The following is an 11,878-nucleotide window of genomic DNA, read 5'->3' on the forward strand; positions in this document are numbered from 1 at the left end:
GAGAGAGAGAATCAGATAAAGTTGTGGAGATAAAGGAATATGTGAGCATAACACATCCCTATTCCCTACATAGTGCACTACGGTGCTTCTGACCAGGTCTAAGGTAGTGTTCTACATAGGGAATAGGGTGTAGATTTATTACAATATCATGCTGTAGTAATGGGCACCAAAAAATATTAGATCTCCACCCACTTCATGTCTGTCATCCCCCAGTTCTGTTAAGACTTCCTCTCATTGAACTGGGTCTCATTCTAAATGGTCACGTTGTATTGATAGTCCATACTGGGCTTTACTAAGGTTCTATATACAGTACCAGTATTGATAGTCCAAACTGGGCTTTACTATCAATACTATCAATACTATCAATAAAAAATATGAATGCATTGAATTTTAATTCGTAACATCTTAAGATCAAAACATTGTACATAAAACAGAGCAGAATGAATCATCACATCTGGGGACCATCACCAGTATCTATGTGGACCCTGCTACAGTTTAACCAGCTCAGCTATAGACTACACCAGCATGACTAGTATCTATGTGGACCCTACTACAGTTTTACCAGCTCAGCTATAGACTACACCAGCATGACTAGTATCTATGTGGACCCTACTACAGTTTTACCAGCTCAGCAGTACTATTATAGAGATTAAACCCAGGATAGAGGGGCTGAGTGAATGTGGTCTGGACTCTGTGGAGGAGGGTCATTGTGTCAGAGACACTGTAGAAGGACAGAGTGCCTGCCTTGTGATCCAGGTACACTCCTACTCTGGAGGACTGAGGGTCTGATACTTTAGTCTCAACATCATTGTGTATGAAACAATAACCATCACTAGAGCACAGTAAACTCCAGGACTTGTTATTGTCTCCAAATCTATTATCTGTCCATGTTCTGCTGATGTCTTTATATGAGACTGCTGTATCAACCCATGACCCACCCCACTCCACCTCCCAGTAACAGCGTCCAGACAGACCCTCTCTACACAGAACCTGACAATGGTTGGTGAATCTGTCTGGATGATCAGGATATGGTTGGACTTGGCCTGTACAGGTCACCTTTCTGTTCCCTTCAAACAGAGAGATGTGAGTGTGTGCTGTGTTTGGGTCCAGTGTGAGCTGACAGGAATCTGGGAGACGAGCAGAGCAGAGACCAATGAGGAGAGTTAGAACAATAAGTTAATTCAGATACTGTATCTACCCTGTGTTTGATTAGAGCACAGCAGAGATCAAATCAGAGAAATATGAAGAGTCAGATAGATACCCAGTCTTTGATTAGATCTACTATTGCTGTATATTTCTAGAGGAATTGTTAGGAGTGTCAGTAAAAAGAGACTGTTAGTTACTTCACAATAAAGACACTCACATTGTAACAATTGTTCTCTGGTCTTGGGCTCTGGAGGCAGTACAACATCCACTATATTCACTACAGACACACAAACACATTGACAGAGAGAGGGAATGTTATCGTCATACCATATTCCACATGTATATGACTAGTAGGAAACTTTCAATGGTCTAAAGTTGATGTTCTTATTGTTTTCAACACACCTGTAGTGGAGATCTTGGTCCATTCTCCTTTAAGGACGTCTTCTAGTTTCTCTCTAAGTTCAGACACAGTCTTACTCACATCTCCAAAGTACTGAAGAGGACTGACAACGATGCTGGGTAAGACTGAAAATACACTGATACTGGAGAGAGACTGATAACTCTGGACAGAGAGAGACAGACAGAGAGACAGAGATCGAGAGAAAGAGAGAGAGAGAGGAACAGAGGGATAAAGAGAGAGAGAGAGCCAGAGATGGAGAGAGCCAGAGATGGAGAGACACAGATGGAGACAGAGAGGGACACAGAGAGGGAAGAAACGGAGAGAGAGGGACAGAGAGAGAGAAGGCGGGACAGGGAAAGAGAGAGAGAGGGACAGGGAAAGGGGGAGGGACAGGGCAACATAATGATTGAGATGAATAGTTTCACATTAAGTTAATTTCATATCACATGTAACAAGGCAGTTTAGTTACCTGGAGGAAATGGATGTGATCCTCTGTGTGTGAGAGCTGCTCCAGCTCAGTGCTTCTCTTCCTCAGCTCAGCTATCTCCTGCTTCAGTTGCTCCAGGAGTCCTTCAGCTTGACTCACTTGAGTCTTCTCTTGGGCTCTGATCAGCTCCTTCACCTCAGAGCGCCTTCTCTCAATGGAGCGGATCAGCTCAGTAAAGATCTGATCACTGTCCTCCACTGCTGACTGTGCAGAGCGCTGTTGAGAGTTAGAGAGAGAGAGTTAGAGAGAGAGACTGACTTGTCTTAATTTAATGAGCCATCCTCATTACACTAACACCCTTCCCTCCTAAAACATATTGCGTGCCACCACAACCTCCACACAACCACATTATACAGTACCCCATACCACAGTACAATACACCATCCAGCACCACATTCCAACCATACATCCAACCCCTCCTCTCCAGCCATACAGACAGCCCCCCTGAGCCCCCATACCTCCTGAAACATCTCCACACTGTTGATCATTTTGTAAAACTCAAACTCAACCCTAAGGCGTCAACAGTAATGGCATTACCCTGGCAACACAGAAAAAACATGATGAACAGTCTGTCATTGCAGAAAACGGACACCCCTCCCCAACTCCCAGGTCATCCCGAGCCAACCAGCTATTGGTGTCCAGGGCTCCATGTAACACCCTCCACTGGATGACCCCTGACCTTTCCAGCACTGGGCGCTTATAGAGCACCCTCCACCTATACCCTGCCATGCTCTCAGCCCCCACAACCCCCTGCCACTGATGCCCCTTCACTCCCGCTAAGCCCACCTCCGTACGGTACAGTAGCCTCTGTGCTGCTTTGAGCCAGAACGCTGCCACCCTGCTCTCCAGGTCCACCAGAACTTGTCCCCCCTCCTGGACAGGCAGGTACAGTCCCCGCCGCCCTCAGCCAGTGACTCCCCGACCAGAAAAAAAATCACTAACTTGTTCTGCTTGCAGTTCCGCAAGCAGACCACCGGCGGGGTTGGGAACAAGAGCTCTGCCCCGAGTCCTAATAGGCTGTAATGTATTGTGTCCAGTCTAGTCCTAGCCCCCGCTGCCGGCCGGTCCCACTTGTCTGCGCTAGCATTATGCTCTATGTCCCCTCAAAACACAATAAACTATCTGTGTTAGTAAACATACAAAATCTCCCCCTGATTAACCTTGAACGCCTTGATCACTCCGATGGAGTTTTGCGCAAAATAGTACGCAGCTGTATATATTTGCAACAAACATTTCTGTCAAGCCATCTACACATACAGTTTGACGCATACGATACATCCAACATACGCACCACAACGAACACACTGCAACTTCCTCTACAACACAATGCTGCAAGGAAAACGCAGGGTTCCATTGGAAATGAATGTACTTCTGGTGTACCAAAATGCAAAAGGCTTGGCACCTAGCCAGAGCACATGAAAACCAATTGCAAATTTACGAAAATAAAACCAACTCCATGTTCATCTGTTCGTACGTAATAAACTGAGGCAGATTAGCCACCACTACTCTTGTTGACGGGGTAGAAAGAGGCGTAATCAGAACAGTTACACCCCACTCGCAACTAGCCAGGATACAAGACTTTTCATTACCACAACCACCGCCTTGTTCATTCTGGATGCAGAGTGTATATGTTCTGCTCCCACCTGTTCGCCGACCATGAGCAAAAACTTACTCCACACCATTCTCCAGAACGTACCGTTAGCCATTCCGAAGCGACAGCGTTTCTTCCCCATTCGACTGACACTATGATGGCCATCACACCACCCTAACAAACTACCCCTACTCAACTCTAAACGATAAAGAGCGGAAACCAACAAGCAAACCCTCCACCATGAGAAAATACATTTGGAAAAACAAAGAAAATACGCAAGAACCAAAAGTAAAGAAAAAGTATAGTATCCCTCCACACGACCCACAGCACCCACACACAACCAACTCATCACTTTAGTTTAATATCTACTTCACTTGCTTTGAGAATGTTAAGATATTATATAAAGCCCTTGAATTGAATTTACATCTTTACAACACTAGCCATAGCCTAGCGGTTAGAGCATTGGGCCAGTAACTGAACGATTGTTGGATCGAGTCGCCGAGCTGACAAGGTAAAAACCTGTCATTCTGCTCCTAAGCAAGGCAATTAACTTTTGTTAATTAATGAATGAAATTGTTCCCAGGGTGCCGTGGATGTGGATTAAGGCAGCCCTCCGCACCTCTCTGATTTGGAGGGGATGGGTTAAATAGGGAAGACACATTTCAATTGAATACATTCAGTTGTACAATTGACTAGGTATTCCCCTTAATATAACATGTCTTCTTCTTTAGAGTTTACTGGCGGTTGGCATCCAATATGTTGAATTACCGCCCCCAACTGGACTATAATATAAATCTATTTTACTTTGTGATACAAAATGGGAAAAGGGGAAATTATGACAATACTAAAAAACACCCTTCTAACTAACCCTACAGTCTTTAAAAACCCACTACCCCATTCCACTACTTTGACCCTATCTGCTCCTGCACCATGCCAACGGCCTGGGAGGACGGGACACCACCACTCAACACACCCTGGAACTCTTCTGAAGTCAAATCTCGTGTGACCAAATACTTCTCTGCAGCTGCCACCACAACATCTATTTTCTGTGATTTAGGTTCCATTTCTGCGGTACAGTTGATAACCATTGCTATGAACGCTAAGAAGCTAACCTTACTGAAGCATATATCAGTCGTTGACCTATCCCTCTCTGCTGGCACAGATCTACTACTCACAGGGATCCTCTCAGGATACCTCACCCTCCCTCATACCCACCTCAACCTGCCTCTCTCTCACCGGGCACTTCTGATCCCCAGCAACATGGACACCCCTACAGTTGACACACACAACTTTATCTACACATCCTCTATCCCATGACCTCCTGCACACTTCCCACATCTTGGAATCTCCCTCCTACAAACTGCTGCAACTTGACCATAAACGTTGCAACTGAAACAGCTCAGTGGATTCAACACAAAGACTCTAACAGGATAACTGATATATCCTAACATGACTTTGTCGGGTAAAGACTCAAAACTCAAAAGGACTGACAGTGACTCCACTGTTTCACCACGCTCACCACCGGGTCTGCGTCGTACCAAACGGCTGGCATCACAAACACCAGGAGTCTTCAACTTCAATTTCTCCACCTCCACACTTAACACTACCCCAGAAATCACTCCTTTCAATGGTGCCCTGATCCTGAGAGCAAAGCAAGAAACAGATCCTGACCCAAGTTATGTGACACGGAGCTTCCACTCCCTCTGGTCAGCAGAAACACAAACAAATATCACAAGTCCACTACAGGTTACCTAGGTTACCTTCACTGATTCAACTGCACCCAACTCCTTTCCCACCCACCCTGAAACCACAAATGGATCTGCTAAAAGGTATGGATCCACTTTCTCCAGAAACGTAACTTCTACTGCACCAGATTCTTCTTTATCATGTCCATTGATGCCAGGCTCTGGTTCTGAGATCTTCACCACACCTTCTACCTCACTTAACTCTCCCTCATTCATTTCCATTTCACCTGCAGAACTCGGTCTGGCTCACAGCTCACTCTGTTTACACTTGAATTATAACATTGAAATGTCTCTATTCCTTTGAAACTTATGTTAGTGTAGGGTTTACTGTTATCTTCTGATTGTTCATTTCACTTTTGTTCATTATCTATTTCACTTGCATTGTAAACATCTGTTTCCCATGCCAATAAAGGCCATTTAATTGGATTGAGAGAGAGACAGAGAGAACTCCATGTTAATGTATAGGGGACATGAATCAGTCATGGTTACTTAAAGCTTTGTGATGACGTAGCCCCGCCTGCGACTACAAATTCAGTGTCGGCCCAATGGGGAATGTCCTCTTGGTGTAATGGTGTGTCTCCTCTGGTCAACAATACTTACCTTGATAGACTCCACAGCCTGTTGGAGCTCCTTCAGCTCCTTCTCTCTCTCCTGGAATCTCTGCTGGACCTTCTGCTGACTCATCCCCAGCTGTCTCTGTGGAGAATCACTCTTCAATGAGCTATCAAGCTTTATTAGTTCAGTAGATCAATAGTATAGTAATGTGACATCGGGCCCATAGAGAGTAAGGATTCAAATGTATCTGTGTGAAATTATATTATTATGTTGCTATGTGAATGATTATAGTTTTAACAGTCGGTGTAAATGTATCAATGAGTTTAGACTGAACTTTGGAGTCATTAAATGGCATTCAGAATGATAATAGTGTTTGACTTTAGAAAATGGTGATACATTTGGAGAATCTGGGTTAACATAATCTAGGTTTGTGTTCATATTTGTTTTGCTGTTGATCAATTTAATTTGGATTATCTCATAGTCAAACAGTCTTAGTTCCTACTGTATCTATAATTCTTTGTTTATCAGACAGTCACCAACAAGTTGTTCTGGTCTTACCTGTTTCTCAGTCCTCTCTGCTGCAGCTGACACTGTATCATGGCCTTTATGTTCATCCATCACACACAGCAGACAGATACACTGCTGATCGGTACGACAGTAAACCTCCAGCAGTTTGTCATGATGAGAGCAGATCTTCTCCTGTAGTTGTGCGGTGGCTTTGACCAGCTTGTGCTTCTTGAAAGCAGGAGATTCATAGTGAGGTTGGAGGTGAGTCTCACAGTAAGAGGCCAGACACGCCAGACAGGACTTGAGGGCTTTCTGCTTTCTGGTCCCAGTGCAGAAATCACACGCCACATCTCCAGGTCCAGCATAGCACAGAGCAGGAGGAGGAGCAGCCTGGAGTTCTGTCTTCTTCAGTTTCTCCACCACCTCAGCCAACATGTTATTTTTCCTCAGAGTGGGCCTTGGAGTGAATGTCTCTCTGCACTGAGGACAGCTATAGACCCCTTTCAAAACATCCTGATCCCAGCAGCCCTCAATACAGCTTCTACAGTAACTGTGTCCACAGGGAATAGCCACCGGCTCCTTCAGTAGATCCAGACAGACAGAACAACAGAACTGGTCCTGGTCCAGCAGAACTCCCTGTTGAGCCATTTGGACGGTTGTTCACTCTCACACAGACAGACGACACAGAGACTCAGACCAGTTTCGTTTCCTCAGAAGTGAGTTTGTTGAGGGGAGGGACTTCCTGGTTCTGCCAGAGGGGCTGGGTTAGAGGGAGGGGTTAGAGGGAGAACTGTGTTCAATGTTAATAGAGACAAATATTTTAGTTCCCAGTTTAGGACCTTTAATATGGAATACATTAAATAGAGTGGTTAGAATATATAAAGGGTAACAGTTTCTATGAAGTACATATTATAATTATTTTAATGAATGTTGTAATGCCTTAAACTGATGTGCTGTGACACTAACTATAAGCCTCCATAATAACTCATACGTGGTTGTAAAACTGTACAATGTGTTGTAGATAATTAGCTACAATGGGGGGAGGGGGACTTGACGTGGATACAATGTACTGTAGGTGAAATGAATACTGTATGTATTGACTGATCATTGAGAATGATGTAACACTTTACATTAGTGTTTATTGATGTGTAATTGTTCCTGTTAGTACAGTGGTGTAACAAGTACTGTGATGCCTCATTCTTCCACTGTACTAGCAGCAGTAACCCTAACCAGTAATAAGGCTACTATAATGGAAAGTGTTACAGGAAATATAAAGTAAGGATTTATACATGTCATCTATGATATATAGATATCATGTATGTAATGATATGTCTATGTCTTCTAGATGGTGTTATATACTGTATGTAATGATATGTCTTCTAGATGGTGTTCTATACTGTATGTAATGATATGTCTATGTCTTCTAGATGGTGTTTTATACTGTATGTAATGATATGTCTATGTCTTCTAGATGGTGTTATATACTGTATGTAATGATATGTCTTCTAGATGGTGTTCTATACTGTATGTAATGATATGTCTATGTCTTCTAGATGGTGTTCTATACTGTATGTAATGATATGTCTATGTCTTCTAGATGGTGTTCTATACTGTATGTAATGATATGTCTGTGTCTTCTAGATGGTGTTCTATACTGTATGTAATGATATGTCTATGTCTTCTAGATGGTGTTCTATACTGTATGTAATGATATGTCTATGTCTTCTAGATGGTGTTCTATACTGTATGTAATGATATGTCTTCTAGATGGTGTTCTATACTGTATGTAATGATATGTCTTCTAGATGGTGTTCTATACTGTATGTAATGATATGTCTCTGTCTTCTAGATGGTGTTCTATACTGTATGTAATGATATGTCTATGTCTCTAGATGGTGTTCTATACTGTACGTAATGATATGTCTCTGTCTTCTAGATGGTGTTCTATACTGTATGTAATGATATGTCTCTGTCTTCTAGATGGTGTTTTATACTGTATGTAATGATGTGTCTTCTAGATGGTGTTCTATACTGTATGTAATGATATGTCTCTAGATGGTGTTCTATACTGTATGTAATGATATGTCTCTAGATGGTGTTCTATACTGTATGTAATGATATGTCTCTAGATGGTGTTCTATACTGTATGTAATGATATGTCTATGTCTTCTAGATGGTGTTCTATACTGTATGTAATGATATGTCTCTAGATGGTGTTCTATACTGTATGTAATGATATGTCTATGTCTTCTAGATGGTGTTCTATACTGTATGTAATGATATGTCTATGTCTTCCAGATGGTGTTCTATACCTTATGTAATGATATGTCTTCTAGATGGTGTTCTATACTGTATGTAATGATATGTCTCTGTCTTCTAGATGGTGTTCTATACTGTATGTAATGATATGTCTGTCTTCTAGATGGTGTTCTATACTGTATGTAATGATATGTCTATGTCTTCTAGATGGTGTTCTATACTGTATGTAATGATATGTCTATGTCTTCTAGATGGTGTTCTATACTGTATGTAATGATATGTCTCTGTCTTCTAGATGGTGTTCTATACTGTATGTAATGATATGTCTATGTCTTCTAGATGGTGTTTTATGCTGTATGTAATGATATGTCTATGTCTTCTAGATGGTGTTCTATACTGTATGTAATGATATGTCTCTGTCTTCTAGATGGTGTTCTATACTGTATGTAATGATATGTCTATGTCTTCTAGATGGTGTTCTATACTGTATGTAATGATATGTCTTCTAGATGGTGTTCTCTACTGTATGTAATGATATGTCTTCTAGATGGTGTTCTCTACTGTACGTAATGATATGTCTATGTCTTCTAGATGGTGTTTTATGCTGTATGTAATGATATGTCTTCGTCTACTATATTCAGTGGTGATTTTGTCATGTCAATCTTGGTTGGGCAAACAACAATTATTATTAGCTGCTTGACAGCGAAGCCTCTACAAAACTCTAAACAATACATGAAATGCACTATAACGGTGACAAACGGTACCACAAACGTCTAGGGTACATCCAGCTGTCCTTAGAGTGGAGCTTATGGCTGACTTGATTCAATACATTTGGTTTCTACTGACTCCTTGTGGATTTGTGGAACTGGAGAAGAACCACATTCTCCTTCAATGATAATGAATGTCGACATGAGTTTAGACCATAAACAAACATTATTACAGTGATGTTCAGTAAATTCACAATGTTTGTTCTTATATAATTAACACTTGCAACACTTATATGATTAACACTTAGCTCTAAGTATAAGCAAGTGCAATTAAACGAGCTGCGATGAGGTCGGCCTGTTCATTCAGCACTTTCTAAACGGACAGCGAAAGAAATTCACATAGATGTTAGTTCAGATAAATTCACATAGATGTTAGTTCAGATAAATTCAGATAGATGTTAGTTCAGATAAATTCACATAGATGTTAGTTCACATAAATTCAGATAGATGTTAGTTCAGATAAATTCACATAGATGTTAGTTCAGATAAATTCACATAGATGTTAGTTCAGATAAATTTACATAGATGTTAGTTCAGATAAATTCACATAGATGTTAGTTCAGATAAATTCACATAGATGTTAGTTCAGATAAATTCACATAGATGTTAGTTCAGATAAATTCAGATAGATGTTAGTTCAGATAAATGTTAGTTCAGATAAATTCACATAGATGTTAGTTCAGATAAATTCACATAGATGTTAGTTCACATAAATTCACATAGATGTTAGTTCACATAAATTCACATAGATGTTAGTTCACATAAATTCACATAGATGTTAGTTCACATAAATTCACATAGATGTTAGTTCACATAAATTCACATAGATGTTAGTTCACATAAATTCACATAGATGTTAGTTCACATAAATTCACATAGATGTTAGTTCACATAAATTCACATAGATGTTAGTTCACATAAATTCACATAGATGTTAGTTCAGATAAATTCACATAGATGTTAGTTCAGATAAATTCAGATAGATGTTGAGGACTTAACTTTACTCTTCTTTAAGTCACCACAGAGAGAGAGAGAGAGAGACCCACACTCAGTGGTTAGCTTACCATTTGAAGTACTTTATTAGACCTACGTGGTCTAAAAAGGAAGGACAAAACAATCCACTTTTACAGACATGATTGTCACGGCTGTTGAATGAACTGAACCAAGGTGCAGCGTGGTGAGCGTACATTTTGTCTTTTATTCGAAATGACGGCGACAAAACAATAAACAATACAAAACAAAGCGTGAAGCTTAAGGCTAAGTGCCATCAAACAAAGTTAACCTCCCACAAACACAGGTGGGGAAAAGGGTACCTAAGTATGGTTCCCAATCAGAGACAACGATAGACAGCTGTCCCTGATTGAGAACCATACCCGGCCAAAACCTAGAAATAGAAAATCATAGAAACCCAAAACATAGAATGCCCACACCAACTCACGCCCTGACCAGACCAAAATAGAGACATAAAATGGATCTCTAAGGTCAGGGCGTGACAATGATACAGACCCACTGACAGCACATTGACCAAACAAAATAACCCTGTCAATGTGAGCTGGATTTACATGGGTCGATTACGGAACTGTCTGTTGAACACAAATATTTGAATTGGAATAGACTGTCACTGGCAACCATGGTTATGAGGAGGGGATACTATGATATAATGTTGTTGGGTCTGTAACGTATCACTCTCCTCGTGGAGAAAAGCACCAGAGAAAAGCATCAGAGAAAAGCATCATTCTAACATTACCTCAAATCATTAATAAGATACTAATGAGATGGACCTTTATAAGCAATATAACAATGCAGATGTACAAACTATGGCATATATGACGATAAGAGGTTAAGAGGCAAGACGTCATTTAAGAGGAAATTAAGACATGAGCGAGCTGAGACGGATCTAGCCTATATGCTGCCTATTTGTTCAGCACTTTTGAAATGGACAGCGACATAATTCAGAACATGGGCCGTTCTTACAATATTCTCCTTGTACACCAAGTCAGAACAGTAGGCTAAATTAACAGTGGCACATAAGCAAACAATGAAAGCTTTTACAAGGGGGCAGGTAAGCAGACAATGAAAGCTGTTACAATATTGGAAGATGAGATTTCTCAGAAACATGCTATGTAGGTTAGATGTGCACCACCAAGTCAGAACAGTAGGCTAAGACATGAGGGAGAAACGGACCACATTCTTCGGGTGAGGCACATGGGCTACCAACTGCTTACTACACAACATACACTTAGTATTATTTTCTTAGCTACAGTATTCACATCTCCCTGATATATTACATCATTTATGCAGCAGCATACTAGACATATTTATGGACCATTGTTATGCCGTGCTCACATGAACAGGAAGTTGGCACAGCGGTCCTTCTTGTGGGAAAACTTCTCAATGACTTTATCAAAGTCGGGCATTCTC

General features: G+C 41.1%; 1 protein-coding gene across 2 annotated transcripts; it reads right to left on the reverse strand.

Moving 5' to 3' along the window:
- Positions 1 to 373: 373 nt before the first annotated feature.
- Positions 374 to 7,146, reverse strand: LOC129854965 (tripartite motif-containing protein 16-like). 2 transcript variants are annotated; one of them, XM_055922176.1, is made up of 6 exons: positions 6,483 to 7,146; positions 5,970 to 6,065; positions 2,016 to 2,249; positions 1,549 to 1,639; positions 1,364 to 1,423; positions 374 to 1,127 (listed from the first exon to the last, which is right to left on the reverse strand). In XM_055922176.1, the coding sequence occupies exons 1-6, from the start codon at positions 7,077 to 7,079 to the stop codon at positions 613 to 615; spliced, it is 1,593 nt and encodes a 530-aa protein (XP_055778151.1). In that variant the 5' UTR covers positions 7,080 to 7,146; the 3' UTR covers positions 374 to 612. The 2 variants fall into 2 exon arrangements, with proteins under 2 accessions (XP_055778151.1, XP_055778150.1); XM_055922175.1 differs by having other exon boundaries at positions 1,549 to 1,708.
- Positions 7,147 to 11,878: the final 4,732 nt, after the last annotated feature.

This window comes from Salvelinus fontinalis, chromosome 5, assembly GCF_029448725.1.
Source record: "Salvelinus fontinalis isolate EN_2023a chromosome 5, ASM2944872v1, whole genome shotgun sequence".
Lineage (NCBI taxonomy): Eukaryota > Metazoa > Chordata > Actinopteri > Salmoniformes > Salmonidae > Salvelinus > Salvelinus fontinalis.